At 34.3% G+C, this 16,871-nt stretch overlaps 1 protein-coding gene across 2 annotated transcripts in view; it reads left to right on the top strand.

The window, feature by feature from the left end:
• LOC119829738 (voltage-dependent calcium channel subunit alpha-2/delta-3) overlaps positions 1-16,871 on the top strand; it is a 45,750-nt gene that overhangs the window by 25,075 nt on the left and 3,804 nt on the right. Inside the window, exons 4-23 of one of the 2 annotated variants that reach the window (XM_038352389.1) lie at positions 105-330; positions 3,643-3,774; positions 4,211-4,488; positions 8,200-8,313; positions 8,664-8,859; positions 9,259-9,395; positions 9,951-10,031; positions 10,110-10,190; positions 10,378-10,452; positions 10,534-10,548; positions 10,842-10,952; positions 11,756-11,969; positions 12,121-12,166; positions 12,549-12,721; positions 13,060-13,150; positions 13,537-13,569; positions 14,934-15,047; positions 15,385-15,655; positions 15,972-16,332; positions 16,519-16,786. In XM_038352389.1, coding sequence (XP_038208317.1) covers positions 105-330; positions 3,643-3,774; positions 4,211-4,488; positions 8,200-8,313; positions 8,664-8,859; positions 9,259-9,395; positions 9,951-10,031; positions 10,110-10,190; positions 10,378-10,452; positions 10,534-10,548; positions 10,842-10,952; positions 11,756-11,969; positions 12,121-12,166; positions 12,549-12,721; positions 13,060-13,150; positions 13,537-13,569; positions 14,934-15,047; positions 15,385-15,655; positions 15,972-16,332; positions 16,519-16,786 — 3,017 coding nt within the window. The remainder of the gene's footprint in view (positions 1-104; positions 331-3,642; positions 3,775-4,210; positions 4,489-8,199; positions 8,314-8,663; positions 8,860-9,258; positions 9,396-9,950; positions 10,032-10,109; positions 10,191-10,377; positions 10,453-10,533; positions 10,549-10,841; positions 10,953-11,755; positions 11,970-12,120; positions 12,167-12,548; positions 12,722-13,059; positions 13,151-13,536; positions 13,570-14,933; positions 15,048-15,384; positions 15,656-15,971; positions 16,333-16,518; positions 16,787-16,871) is intronic. The other variant, XM_038352391.1, reaches the window with a different exon arrangement.

Here is a 16,871-nt window from a genome sequence, read left to right as displayed (position 1 = left end):
TATCTCTCCTTTTTCAATCCATAAAAAACTATCCTCATCCTATAGTTACATGAAAAATTTATTATAGTGTTAAATTTAGAGAATAATCAAGAATATATTTACAGCGAATCATGGATTCCGCGGAAGCAGCAGCCCTATCCGGGGGCGGGGGTTCCGACGGCACCCCCGGCACGTACTACGATGCGCGCTGGCTGAACGTGCACGCTGATGACGGCACGCTGGCTGCGCGGGCGCGCCGCTTGCTGCTAGCTCCCAGTCGGCATTTCGACCACATCGCTGTTAACACCAGCTATAGTGCTGTGCTTATGCCGCCGTATATTAGCACTGAAGGTACGATTTCTCATATAAAAATGAATATATGAAGAAAATTTTCAGAGTCAGATACTAAGATAACATCATCATACAAATAGTATTTATTTATATTTAAAATCTTTGAATGATTTGTTGGTTGAACACAATATTTATTTCGTATGTATCTATTTTATGGTATATTATTTATATGAGTATGTTATAATTTATATTATTTTTTTATTTTTCACTGCTAAAACATCTTTCCCTACCCCCTTTTAAGTTATATCGATTTCACACGTTCGGAAACAGATCACTTGTGAGAGATAAGGCCGCCTTCTGTGCTGTATTTTTTTTTATATTGTACTTTTTAGAATATTATTATTTTAATTGTATTTTTTAGAATCAAGCGTTTAAGTACAATACAGTAAGTAAGTAATAAATTGTACGCAAAGGATATAACGGAACGTTTATTACATAACGTTATCGAATGTACCTATATATTGATATAGATACAGATAGAGGATGCAATATCCACCGTTTGAACATGTTCAATCAAAAATCTAGTTTATAAGTGGGTTGCAGTTGCCAGTCAAAGACAAAGAATAGAAAATAAAGGGATATTGAACGTTTTAAATCTCATGGGTTTTATTCTGAGAACAAAAGTTTCGACATATGTGGGTAAAGCGGATCCGAAGCACGCCAGATGTCGCTTGTTGAATATTCCCAATCCCATGCGGAGTCACAGATTTCCGCTGATTTGATAAGCTGCCTGATAAAATATTTCAATTATTTAGTTTGCAAAATACATTCTGCAATTTCGTTTAAGTTTTGATATTAATATTTGCTTCCGATTAATTATTATGGATAGTAGTAATAATTGATTTTACTAAATTCTTAGATTTTATCCATATACCAGTTGCTTTACTCCTTTTTCTATAGCGTTATAAGTGACACTGAGTGACAGTAGGGGTTTGTTTGGATCGCTGTCCCTAAATAATGACACGTAATATATTGTTGACACGCAACGGGGCGCGGGAGGCCTAGGGACCGTTAAAGGGTAAAATGATTTATTAACAAATGGACTTACGTATTTTTGCTGTAACTTCAGCTTTTAGATGTTAGAAAGATATGTAATAATTTTTGGGGTTTACCTTAATGATCGGGTACTCAATTGGTACATTAGTAAGCTCAGTAAGAGCAATATATCAAAGTGTGTTTACCAATGTATATAGGTACAATTCAACGTTATTTTTCGTATCCTATGGATAAATCTACGATGAGCCACGAACCGCATTCTTTAAAAGTTCGAAAAAAATATAGTCTGGAACGAAAGAATCATCATCTTAATGCTCGTTAAGAAAAAAATGGTTGCCTGTAAAGTCGGTTTTACGGGCGAAGATTTTACGTGACAACGTCTTTTTCTCGGTAGAATATTTATTGATATGAATATTATTAAATTGCACAATAGGAACAAGGAATTGAATGAAAATAAGAATTGCACAAATTTTAACTATAGAAAATATATTTTGTTTACTAAAAAGACAGAGAAAGAGACACAATCACGCGCCGATTCAATGCGCCTAATTCTCTAGTGCTGCGCGCGCGGCGGACCGATCATAGTTCGGTGACTCATCGTAACGTTACCTTTTTCATAAGTGCCTCCGAGCCGCAACCTAATTTAAGACGTTATCACGTCAAAAAGATTCCACTAATTAATGTTTAATGCTTCTGTTCTCGAACAAATTAAAGCATTAGTACAAATATTTAATATGCCAAGTATTTTTATTCATATGTGATTTGTGCATTTACAAAAAGACATTATAATTGTTATAATGTAGTTAATTAACTTTAAATACATTAAAGCTGAACTGTGCTATTCACAAATACGACATCTCGAAACACTATGAGCACGACTACGTACGCGCCCGTTTGTTTGCGCCAGTTTGACGTAAATTTTAATATACAGCTTAATTGTCATAGCTGGTGGGTCCTTTGGTAACTCCTACCACTGCCCATGAACATCTGTAGAGGCGTAAGGCCATATTAATGAGAAGAATAAAGAAAAAACACTGGGAAGGGATAAGAAAAGTTACAGGCCCCCGGCTCCCCCACTCACTGAACGAAATACAACTATTTCACGCCGATCCTCTATGGGGGTAAGGTACCTTTCCCGATGTTAGCTGGCCCAATGCATGCCAAAGCGTAGTCGACTCACACAAGAAAATCTACTGGACCATTTCTATTGAGCGTAAGACCATTGCATCCATTTTAAGCCGTATTTATTTCAAAAACACGGCAGGAGATTAAGCGTATATCATTTATATTTTCACAATACGCGGTAATTAGCGCGGTCCAGCGTTACGTATTTAATTGCACACAAGGCTGTTTAAATAGTACATATTACATGTATGTAAAGTTGCATTATGCTCTCATCTGGGTTAACGCAATTAACCCATATAGAATTTCAGCTGCTCCAAAACGTAAAGTTCGCGCTGAATGAATCAATGCACCAACTCAATTCAGTTGTGGGCTCCTAGCGCAGACAAGTCCTTCAGAGCTTAGAATGCTTTTAGTGTGATTATAAATTTAATTTAACTCGAAATTTGGTCTCGAATGTTGAACTCCTTAACAATATGGGTATTGTGTACGTACTCGTGTTTGCAATTGTTGGTTTGTGATCCAAAAGCTTTTATAGCTATGTGATATTTAAAGTCAAGAGTTGAATCATGAATATCCTTGCCATTCTTTATGTCCGTTTTAAGCGTTGTTGTGATACATCTGTTTATTTAATACGGTACAATTTTGTGTCACGAAATCCACAATTTCTAAGAAAGCATTGTGGCATATCGCCATTAATTTTTCCGGTTCAGTCCAGGCAAAAGCAATCAGAGTTGCTCAATGAAGCAAGTTCACCAATTACACTGCCTCTAATAGCCTCGCTAGTTAAATAAAAATTTCCCTAATTGGTTCGCGCAGCCAACCCTTCCCTCGATACATAACTTGAATCGCTTCATGCATATTTCATGAAGCATTTTCTTTTATTTAATACAACCATGAACTGTGCTTGAACTCAAATCAAACATTTCCTCTTCTATCCAATAGTTTATGTTGAAAAACATAAATAATGCTTTTACAAAATTCTGTACTTTTTCTTTCTATATATTTTTTTCCAATTAAGTTATATATTTAATCAGTGATAAATCATAAAATATTATCACATCCCAACATTAATTTAAAAACATTTACCGTTTCTACAATTTTAGACAAGTCTGTTCTTTGTTAAATTTGATAATGGTATTGGTGGGTTTGGATTATCAATAGACCTATACTTAATTTTGTATTTGTAAATAGATGGCGAGGTGCAGAGTCAAATAGCGTGGTCAGAACATTTGGATCCACTATTCGTCAATAATTATGAAATCGATCCGACACTGTCGTGGCAGTATTACGCGTCGTCTACGGGTTTCATGAGAAGATATCCCGGTTAGTATCATTTGAAGATATATATGTTTTATTGCTATCAATATAATAAAGAAGCTACGATTTTTTCATTTGAATTTAGGTGAGACAGAAGGTTACCATTCTTACTATATGATTTTTCAATAGTACGGGTAGATATTGACGGCCTATGGTAACCATTCCGTGTTGGTGCCATTTTTAGATAATATGATTCATCGTGTAGTCACTTATGCCAACATTGCATTACCATGGCAAGTTACACAAATGAACATCATGCACAAATTATAAGACTTTATAATCCAAAAAGTGTACGTTACGAAAAACCCTATCAAAACCTTTATCAGAATCTTTCTTTGAAGCATGACATATATATACATAGTGATTATAACTAACTTTGCTGTTAGAAAATTATAAAATTACGGCTTTGAAAAAATAATGAATGACTATTTTTTCTTACCAGCAATGTCGTGGCCACCAGAAGACGGTTATTCCCACCACGCACGTGATTTCTATGACTTTCGATCATCAAATTGGTTTGTCGAAGCTGCTACGTCACCGAAAGATCTAGTGATCCTTTTAGATGACTCAGACGACCTAGGTTCTTCCTATCGGAGGTTAGCCAGAGCGACCGTGTCAGCACTTTTGGACACTCTCGGACCAAACGACTTTGTCAACATCTACAGATATAGTGACACAGTGTCGGAACTGCATCAGTGTTATACGAAGATGCTGGCTCAGGTTCGTTGATATTATTATTCTATTTAAGACGTTTGTAATACACTTACCTTTATCAAAAGTAAAAAGAATCTTGAATGACTAATAATTAAGCGAGTAACAAAAATATATGATATTCAATCCATTATTTTCGTGGAAAATTTGGCAAGGACTGTAATAAATTAAATACTCCAATATCAGTTATTATTATGGGTACATTTAAACCGCAGCCACTATACGACAAAGCAAAATTATTCCAATTATAATTCGATAAAAGTTCAATCAAACGAAATTCCGAGAATGCTGAACCAATTACCACCAAAATTCATAAGTCCAAACATTCAAAACGAAATTATATTGTGGAAAATAGTAGACAAATGCATGTATTGCGTGCGACCCTTAGTTCTTTGATACGCATCTGCTGACTCTGTGGGTATTTGGTTTAATGGATTCAATCAAAACGGCTTAATTTGGAGCTCCATTAACATTGGGATATAATGTATGTCAGCAATTCCGTTAACCGGAAAGGTAAAACAGAAAATACAAAGTGTCCCTCAACACTTTGTATTTTCTGTTTTACCTTTCCGGCGATCTCCATAAGAATGAACGAGATAGCTGTATTGAACCTCTTCGTATGGAGGGATAGTCCTGTTTAATCGAATCGATGGTATCGCAAAATCCACGTCTCTTTCAAATGTCTTTTATTACTAAACAAATTGAGGTATAAATTTCTCCTAATAATAAATGTATTCACTTCGATCATTATCTAAATAACATTTAAGTAATGTAATCGTACTTATTGGAAGTACCTTTTTAAATATTCTCTCTTCAATTGAAGAGCCTAGTTAGTAGCGTTAAGGACCAAGCAGGAGAATGAGAGAATTTATGATAATAATTTCCTATGAAAAGTAGATAAATTGATGTTTCTCAAGGAACATCTTATGAATACAAAACAGAAGTTAAGCTTCGTAAAGTATCTTCTTAGACGGAATTCATCAATTGTATAGTCCGTTCACGCACCTTTAATGGAAGAATTTGAGGACGTTGTAAATGGTGCTTCTTAAGTGAAAAGTTGTTTTTACGAGACTCGATAAAATTAATGAACTTTACCACACAACTTTTAGTATATATCATCTTATAATGTACTTTAATAAAGGGCTGTTATGAAATCAACATCATACATTATAAATAAGAACTACGCAAAGGGTTTCTGACATCAAGACAAAAGAGCAGAATAATAATGAAACAAGTTAGTAAGTAAAGTGAACGAAGCTTTCCATGCCCAACTGCACAGGTGCAACTGAGCGACAATTCTCGTTACGTATATTAAAACACAAGCAAGGAAGCATTACTAAAAACGTAATATACTTTTCATGTTCCGAGTCCCGATTCAGCTACAATAAGAGATAACGATTAATATCTAGAGCATAAATCTGAAGGCGAATAGAAGTTTCTAGATATTTATCTCCGTTTTACAAAGAATATTCCAGTTCTTTGAAAACTCTAGAAATTTCGTTGGCGAGTGAAGATCATTTAAAGTGAGATCTTATAGTTTTGTTGTGGTCTGAAGATGTTACGTAAAAAGCCAACACATAAGTGTCTCTTAGATCACATCTCCACTTGACATTTGGCGCTATTGCGGTCAAGTCAAGATCAATTCAGTATAAAATTCTGACTTTAGAAATGCAGAAAATTAAATGCAATATTTTTATTACCTTGGAGTCGAGAAATGATTAACAACTGAAAATCGTGTCAGAACTAAAATAACGAGGAGTAGATTCTTCTCTTTTCTCAATGACCAATTATTTATTTACTATAGTGTTTGGATAATTAAGTACTATTTCCATCACAGCCGCTTCATAACAAGACATATAATTTTTGAGTAGTAGTCCTGATACGTTTTCGACAAAAAACACACACGAAGACAATTTATAGCGAAGACTAAATAAGAAAAATATCTCTTAAATTCTCCCGTATTTGTGAACTCCGTGTTCGTAAAAGCATTCAGCTAAAAGTGTCACAATGTTGTTCAAATGTGCTTCCACAGTTTATAAGTAGAAAGTTTCGCGATGCTATCTGTGGTGCGAAGAAGTAGATTCCCGCTTTTGACAGGTGGGTGTTGTGACCGCACCCTTATCGCAACTTCTCTGCCGTCTTGGGCACACACGAGTATTCCCAATGACAAGTTTGACTAGTCTCGCTGGAATAAACTAACTTCAGAATGTTATGACATCTTACATTTCTCCTTATTAACCTTTGGAATAGAGGATTGGTTTAGTAAATAATTCTTCGTATATAAATGTTTAATACAAATTAGGTCAATTGATAAGGTAAAGGTGAATTAAAATTTAAACATGGTATATCCTACAAGTGTCTATTGTATTACATCTACTTTATCTGTGGTCTATACGAAATTAAATATTACGATTAACATGACGTTTGAAACAATAAGTGTAAACCTGGATACATTGAAACTTACGCAAGAAACAAAAAACAATTAACACCTCCGACTTTTGTTTTATTTTTTTAAACACAAGTTAATCATATAGAAAGGAGACACGCTTTACAGTACACACAATTACGAATTAAATTTAAAATAACGATTTTCTGTTTCCCTTTCACAGACGTATGAATACAAAACAAATCATTTTATTAACATACATAAGCATATGTGTCAAAGTTGACGTGTTTGTTTAAATTAACAGCGTGTCGCGAAGTTATTTGAGTTTGATATCGAATTGCTTATTTGCAGTGAACGGGTTGAAATGTGGTTATGTGTGGGTAGCGAAATGAGTTCTGAAACTCCCTTGTGTTTGTATTAATAACTGGCTGCTTGTATTAGGGGTCATTTATTATATATTTTTAATGTACGAGTACTGCAAAAATATTTCACGTTCTTTACTTCAAAATAAAGGTGAAAATAAAGCAAACCTTCTGTAATGTATATAACTATGCATTGAAAATTATACAAATGAAACACTAAGCGAGTTAAAAATTGAGAAACACAAAATCATATATTTATTTAAACGAAATTTGTAAAGCGACGCACGTTCCACTGTCAAAACTCACACTCAAATTACAGCAAAAGCAAAAACATAAATTATCGACATTGTGGACTGTGGTGTACATTCAGCTATTTTGCATTTCCTTCATTACGTATTCACTGGGCGCACTTGCCGTAGTTTAGAATCACCTAGCGATATCCGCACTGCAATGATCTGCATTATATAACAGTTACTGCAGTTTTAACTGATTACTCACAACTAAACTAAAAATATTTCGCTTTCAGTTGATATTTTAATATCGGTAGACAAATATTCGTTCGTGCGTGCATACGTACGTATAATATATTTTTATACAAACTAATTTTGATACAAAAGAGCTTCGATTTGTTGTATATTACGTAAGTTGTACGCGATACATAGAAGCGTTTGCAGCACAAGAGTTTAATGTGTCTAAATGGACTGATGACACAAATCCTTGACCCTTTTAAAGTATGACGGCCGTCGAGAACCTATAGGCTTCCTAGTAATATAAAATGTACGAGTAGTTGAGATTTACAACAATAGTTATAAATTGCTGTGAACTACATACGAGCTTTTATGTTACAATGATTGTATGTTTTTTGATTTTGAAAATGTATAACAAATATACATTTAGATAACTAAATATTTTTATTTAAATTGTATGCTTTGTAATATGCATTCAGAATAATATTGGGTGTATTATTTGTAGGCTATTCCCGAGACGCTACGAGAGTTAAAGAGCGCCGTATGGAACACCGCGCCAACTGGCGGCGCAGCGAACTTGACGGCCGCATTGACTACTGCTTTCGAAATTCTTCATAGGGTATCTATATTGATTAATTTAACGCGGAATCTGATACATTCAGGGCATAACACATTTTTATCGGTATATGAATATGGTATTATTCAAAATGTATTGCGATAAAGCTTTTTTAATAAAAAAATTTCTTCATTACAACAGCCACAGTCTTATAGCCATCATTCAATCTCTGTATTTTCTTTTTATTAAAACTATTCTGAACACATTAACTTTCACGATACGCATAGAAAAGTATGTAATCAAAACTTGTGTGTAAAACTGTGATGAATTACAATATAATTGCCGTTAGAAGGTAATTCACTCAATGCCTTTAAAGCTGTATTCCCGTTTCTAAACCGCAATTTCTTTCATAGTATAACAGGACGGGACAGGGTTGCCAGTGCAACCAAGCGATCGCAGTGGTGGGCGCGGGGGGAGGCGCTGGCGGGGTGAAGGGGGTGTTCCGAACTTGGAACTGGCCACACATGCCCGTCAGGATCTTCACGTACCGCGTGGGTGGAGACGCGACATCGGGGAGTACTATGAAAGACATGGCCTGCACTAATAAGGGTAGGTCATAACTGCGTATACTGTGTATAATATCATAAATTTCAAGCTCCGTTGATTGCAGAAACTTGCGTAGGTCGAGCTGGGGTGTCCCTTAGACACACAAAACCGACAGAGTAGACGAAATTCGACTGCTGATTCCCCCGATCAAGGGTGCGCGAAAGCTTAGGCGGCACCACGGTTCGGCGAATTACGCGGGTTCGAATCCCGTCTTATGATAATTTTATTTTAATTTCTCATTAGTTTTTGTGTAAAGTACTAAAAATTATATTAATCTACTTCAAATACAAATAACCGAACATATCATTTGTGTTGTATGTCTAAATGCAAATACGTTTATTAATAACAGTCGCTTTACTCAAAAATTTATTTAAAAATCTAAAAAAACCATCAATCTATTAGGTTTCCACGTGACAATAAACGACCACGGAGAAGTGCGGTCGAAAGTATTGCATTTTGTGGAAGTATTGGCCAGACCTCTGGTCATGTACCAGACTGTGCATCCAGTGCATTGGAGCCCAGTTTACGTTGGAGGAAGGGTATGTTTATCTAGTATTGTTTACTGGTTTCTCACCTCGGGTCCACCAGGGTTGTATTAGCTACATTACTTATCGTTAATGAGATATAAAATATTTCAACGATAAATAATGACATATCATAGAAGATGGATAAAATGGTCTTCGAAATATTGCTAAAATCTGTTGTTTATTATTCCTCAACGAAATTATTTACAAGAATTAAAACAAACATTTGGTATAGGATCAAAACAAATATATTTTTGAAATGAGTTTGTATATGTCATGCGGCGTAGACAACTCTACGCCGTAGAGGATCAAGGATAGCATAGATATACAGCGATACATCGTAAGAAATAATCATTTACTTATAATGTTCTGTTCTTAGATCGTCGAATAAAAATTACATTAGATTAAGCAGTTTTAGTATATAAATTATAAAAACTTTTTAATCTCGCATAAAACTAAGTGTAAATTAAAGCTCCAATCTCAAACGATGAATATAGTTGTTTATACACGATGCAAAGTTTGTTTAGTGTAATTCAGTAATAACAATATTTTTATTTTTGTAAAATACAGAGTAGCAGCTTGGATGACGACGGAATGGGTCAGTTAATGACTTCAGTAACCGTACCGATATTCGACAGGAGAAATCATACGGTATGATTTATTTCTCGTTTACATTTGAATTGAATTGTGTCATTTTTAATATGGTTCATTTATTTTTGTTTATTACAGCAAAGAGAAGCGAATCTTCTCGGAATTGTTGGTACGGACGTTCCTGTCGATCAAATAAAGAAGCTCGTCCCACCTTATAAGGTATTCTAGAATTTTAACAATGATTTAATATTAGATATATTAAATCATTGTTAAAATGAATGAATCACGTCAGTTAACACAAAATATTATTGTTTTTTTTAAGCGTAGCATTAACACTTATTGCCTTAGAAAAATCATTTTATTTTTTATATAATTATAAGCAATATTTATTGAGTAATTTTTTTAGCTTGGCGTAAACGGCTATTCTTTTATGGTGGATAACAACGGGCATGTTTTGTATCACCCAGATTTAAGGCCGCTGGTATGTATTAATTCAAAAATGATATTTGTTGATTACTTATTGAAATTTTATTTTTACATATAAATTTTACATCTTTTACAGCATACTAACGAGGAGGTAAGAAATTATAAGAGAATTTTCGATAAGCAGTTAACGCTCTTTTAATCATACACGTACTGATATAAATTTTTAACTCGTATGTTATTTCTTAGATTCATAATTACTGGTATTATTTTTTTTGCCTATGTTATTGTATATATTGTTTGGTGCATTTACATAAAAAATTTTCAGCCTAAGCCATCACATGCTTTATTCACATCAATATAAAAACATTGCCAGATTTAAAAATTTCATAGTTTTAAATTTAGAACATCGTGAACTAAAAACTAAATATGTTGAATAAATTCTAGTACACGGAGACACTGCGGCCTCTATACTCAAGTGTGGACTTAACTGACGTAGAGTTGCTCGTTGACTCGGACGAAAACTCCCGGGTCAATCTCACGTCGCTTCTTCTAGATGTAAGTTTATATTTTTTAAATGTTCTTTATACGAATTATTATCCAAAGGGACCATCTATTTTAACTGTCTCGTAATAATCTGCAAAGGTAATGAACGTTCTTTGATGACTGTTTCAGAACAGTAATTTATGTGTTTGAGGTCACAAACACAAAGTTGAAAATGATACTCTAGCGTACGTAATGTAACCTCAAATGCAACATTATAATTTAGCGTTTTTATAAACATATAATTAACTAGTTCCGCGTTATTAGCTAGTTGGCATATATAAATTAAATATAGCATGTTTGCATTGCGTTTTAAAGTTGCATTAACAGTAGAAGAAAAAAAATCGATAAAGAAATAACTATTATTACAACTATCATTTGTCACTTATGCTAGTCATAAGCCCTTGGTTTGAGCGTGTGCCAAGGTGTCATGGGCGGGAAGCCGGCGTCCGACCACGCAACAATGGGCTTGCCATATTGTTTATTATTAAATATTATGACAGTTACACGAAGTTATTTATTACGTGATCGTTTCGTAGTTTTAGTAATAATCGAATTGTACTACATAAGGTACGCGATCTGCTCTGTATGGTGTATGTTTTTCATTGGTACTTTGGCAAGCAAGTTATTATTATTTTTATTAAAGAGATTTTTAACTCTATTGACATTTTTTTTGATATATTACAACTATTAGTTACTGAAAAACTTATTTTAGATCTTAGACCATTTGTTCTTATGCTATTACCCAATCAAAATAATTTATGAGAAAACATTTGATCGTATCATTTTTTAAAACATTGTTTCAACTTTGTTCACAGCTTCGCCATGATATGATAGAACAACGTGAGGGTGAAACAGAAATTGGTGTGAAAGTCCAATACGACGGCATGCGTCGCGTAGCAACCAGGAGGCAGAGATACTTCTACAGCCCAGTTGAAGGCACTCCTTACTCTTTGGCCGCCGTACTCCCTGATGGTTATGGCATGTATGAGTTGCAAGCGGAGCAGGAGATCAAACATAGTCCTATCAATAGTACGTATCACTGAATCAGTGGTTGAACAGAATAACTTACTTATTATAATATTTTCAATTTACTTTCGTCGTATTAATATCGCAATTTAAAAAAGTTGGAATTTAGTTCCAAATAACTTTTATTAATATTATTTTATTCTATCTGTCATAGTAACGGAATACTTTAAGGGCGAAAACTGGAAAGTGCACCCAGAATGGTAAGTTTAACTTGTGTTACATGACGTTTTATGACCATAAACTCAATAATCACACTAATATTATAAATGTGGAAGTATGTTTTGTTTGGATGATTGTCCGTCAATCACACTCAAACTACTGAACAGATTTTGATAAATTAGGTATGAGTGATAGAATACTTTTATCCTGAGCCAATGTTCCCTTGGGATAAAACAGATCTCGATATCCGGGCAGAGCTGGGACAAGCGTCTAATAAACCATAAACTTAAGTCGATATTATTGAAACACAATTATCTTGCAAACTGCAATATTATTGACTTCATCCCACATTTGAAGATAACTATATTGTTTTTGTTTGAAAACCATAAATAATATTTATTTATTTATTTATTCATTATCCAGGGTGTACTGCGAATACGCATCCACATCCGACCAAACGTTTAACTCCCCGGAGGAACAGTTGCTCCACTTCCTAACCCGGACAGGCCGCCCCGGATGGAAATGGATGTCCCTTCGTCCTAGGGCGCTCACTCTGCACAACGCACATAAGAAACAAGAGAGGGACTCTTATTATTGTAAGTATTGTGGGGAAAAATACTTAAGACTTTTAAGAATATATGAAATTACTTTTCTAGGATTCCTAGTACAGTAAATGTACAATATAACACTATCAATAACTTTCCGGCCTTTCAATTAAAAGTTTATACTTAAAACTCTGCTTAAATGTCTCAGCGTATAGTCTTATTAAAATTATTATTCATTCTCAAGATTTTATCATCAATTCTCTATTCTCAATTTAATACTGAATGTAACCAATTGCACAGGGGACTACATAGAATCATAATATTTATCGTATATATAGTACCAATTAGCATGAAATTGATTATATTGAAATTGATAACTTTAATTTCAGGTGACAAAACTTTAGTTCAATCCTTAGTTAGGGACGCAATGGTAATCAAAGAGTTAGACACGCATACCGGACACGCTAGCCATCACTCACAGTAAGTATTGTTTTGTTTATAGCATCTTTTAATTAGTGACTTAATAGGAAATAGAGAATCAAAGTAATCGAAAATATATGATAAAAGAAGGATAACACAAACAAGTTTTTATAAATACTAAAAGGTCTGTTAATAATAGATATGCTTTCAAAATATTCTTTAAATGTTTTTTTTTCAAACCACAAATTTTGTCAAAAGTATAAAAAAAATTATAAACCAATAACAAATAACAATAATAGGCACTGTCTAGATATTTTTAAAAATTTATGGATGATCACCGTTCACGATTATTCTCCTACTATGTTAAAAGCATGTTATTTTTAAATTTTAAGTTATAGCACTGATTTATTTTGATCACTAATTCGATATGTTTATCACACGAATAGCCCAATAGCGACATTAATGGCACTTCTAACAAGGTAACTAAAACATATGGAAAAATTCCTGCGTAGCGTTTGAATTATTCATTGACATGGAAATTGGATGAGCTAGTTGTTCTAACCTCGTATTTTGTGTACTAACTTGACCTTAAAGCAAGCTTTTTCCTATATAAATACCTAATATCATTAATAGGCTATGTATGAATTGATTTATCACCAAACTATGAAACTTATGTTCCTTGTCATGTCTTTTACAATATTTAACTTCAAATTATGTCAAACTTAAATGATCATATTGTAGGGACGAGACAATTTTTAAACACTAGGTTCGCAATTACTCCAATATTTAAATTGAATTAATGTTAAGATATAAATATTAGAGAATAGCATATTATACATTATACATCTTCATTAACATAATACATCTTAAAAGCTAGGATAATGCTTTTTATTACAAGCTTGATATACAATAGCTTTTCAGTCTTCGTTATTATAATTGTATTGTACTATGCAATGTTGGCGTTAGGAACCAAACTGCGGCTAATTATGATTGGTTTCTATCAAATCTTATGATTAAGGTGGCAAATCCACAAAAAATAACACTCGTATCATAAACTTGAGTATTTATATGTAAGATTCCCTAAAGTTGGGGCCAAAACATTATGTTCTAGTCAATGAACTGGTATTGGAATGAACATTAATTTAAACTTCTTAGATATCATAATTTAACTCTTAAATAAGTTTGCTAATATAATATATAGCCTACAAGGATCAGGTAAATTTATTTATAAGCCATGTACAGGTTGTTTTTTTAGCTGCCAAGGATTTTAGTGTTATAACATGTTTTATACTAGACATTAATATATGCTAGTTTGCTACGTACTTTGTTACATAGAATCATTCATAAAAATTCCGTTTACATTTAAATGTATTTAATAGATAGATACAATTTTACCCAGTATAATATTTGAATATGAAACAAAGGATGGCAATCAGTTACTAAATAAACATTTCTGTGTTCTTTAAATTTTATTTGTACTGTTCATAAATAAGTTCGATGAAATACTTATTATAACCTTAATAGATACAAAACGTCATATTATTATGATAGTTGGAATGTCTTGATATCTTTACGTTATTTTTGAAGTCCACGTTTATCTATAGCCCTAACTATTCCAACTGGCATAACTATTATAAGTATAATAGGGGTAGGTAATATGAATATTAAACGATTGAAATTTTTCTTTGATTGAAAGATTTCTTTTGGAATACATGTATTTATCTATATCGGCCATTCAATGTTTTGCCTAATTTATATATTGTCTTAATCAAATGCGTGCATTCACCATGAATTTCACGAGAGAAGTATTGGAGATTTTTTAAAGAGCATTTAATCTTTACAGGCAAGGCCGCTTCCACAAGTTCGTGGTCACGATGTCGTTCATAGCAACCCGCAGTGGCCTGCTCAAGTGGACTGAGAACATAAATACAACACGATCCACCGAATCGATTGATCCGTAAGTATTTATGGATATAGTATGTAGTCTATGATGTTTAACGTTTTCCCATTGGCAACTTTTTTAGCGCGTTACAATGTTGTTTATTTCGAATCAACGTTAGCGGTTGCGGCTTGCTCCCGGTTTTTAGGACACGTTATAAGACACGTTAGTATAACGTAATTACACATATTAGCGTAACGCAATGATTACCCACATTATGCGGTACGCTTCTTTATTAAATACAACTATTTGTTTTTTGTTTGTATACTGATATTAAATTTATAAAGAAGTATAATTCGTATAGCGATTAGTTTTGTAAGTGTGCAATTAATATTATAATTTACGCACATTACAGGCACTTTAGCGAAAAGTACGCCCGAGCGTTCGACTCAGAATGGTACAGGCGCGCTGTGGAACATCACTCCATAGAACCAGAGAGTTTCGTGTTCTCGGTACCATTTCGCGACGGGTCTGAGGGAGAAGACCTAAGCGCGAAGCCTCCGCTGGTGTTGGCCACACACGCGGTGTTCGTGGAGTCGAGGGGACACCGTGCGCCAGCTGCGGTTGTTGGCTTACACTTCCAGTTGGACTCGCTCGCTAAACACTTCTTGAACGTTACCTCTACGGTGAGCTGCATTCAGACTTTATAAATTACAGTACCCTATGTTTCATTTGTCTTCTCTACCTTATTTATAAGTTGGTAGAGAATGATTATAGTGAAGCAAAATGAATCTTTTACGTTAATGGTGCATTTATGTGTCGAATTTAATTGTATGGGACAGGAGTTCGTAATAAAAGTGCTTTGGAATTTAAAATCCTTCGGCAAAAATCTTAATCTAATCTACGTTCTTTATGAAATGAGGAAGGATACAATAAGATAATTACATATAGAGATTATTGTATTTAAATGACAATTGATTCTATGAACATTAAAATTTTCAGTGCACCGCTGGAAGCGTTTGCAAGAAGACATGTGCCGGTGACGAGCTTGACTGCTACATATTGGATGACAACGGCTTCATTATACTATCTGAAGACGTGTCTCAGACTGGAAGATTTTTCGGTCAAGTAGATGGCACTATAATGGATTCGTTGGTTCAAGATAAAATATACAAGAAGGTGACAGTACACGACCATCAAGGACGATGTCCGGACTCTAGGAATCAATACAATGCTGATGCGAATAAGATAACTCCAATGAAACCTTTGTCATGGCTTGGGGGATATTTAACACGGCTTCTCGCCATGTGGTATCCCTTGTGGCAATCTTCCTACGCTCATCCCTACACTGAAGACGAACCTGGTATGTGTATATATGTTATAATTTATAATGATAATACAAGCTACATTTATTAATTTAAAAATCATATTTAAAATACTGACAATTTTCGATTAAGATTGACTGAACTTGATTAAAAAAGTAGTAAAATACCCACTATCACAAAATTTGATTTAAAATGTTTCATTGAACTTATTAAACTTGCCACAGAATACGAAGACTACGAAGGGGAGGAAGACGGCGAGCGCGACCGTGGAATGTACGAGATCATTATCGACGGTGTCGGTGACGTGAGCCACGAGCCGAGCGCGCCGCCGCCGCACGCGCCGCGCGAGCCGCCCCGCGAGGCCGTGCGCTCGGCTGCCGTGCGCCCGTGCGACACCAGCGCCGAGCTGTTCACGTTACAGTCCACACGGCTTAATGCTGCGCAACCGCTGAAGGGAAAGCTTACGAATTGCCATAATTCTGGGTGTGAGAGGTTAGCGTATATTTTCAAGTTCTATTCGTATGTAATTTGCTATATTTCGCACTATGTTAAAAAAAAACTAATAAAAAATGATTCT

The sequence above is a fragment of the Zerene cesonia genome, chromosome 10 (genome assembly GCF_012273895.1).
Source record: "Zerene cesonia ecotype Mississippi chromosome 10, Zerene_cesonia_1.1, whole genome shotgun sequence".
Taxonomy (NCBI): Eukaryota; Metazoa; Arthropoda; class Insecta; order Lepidoptera; family Pieridae; genus Zerene; species Zerene cesonia.
This window is presented reverse-complemented; position numbering and strand designations above follow the sequence as displayed.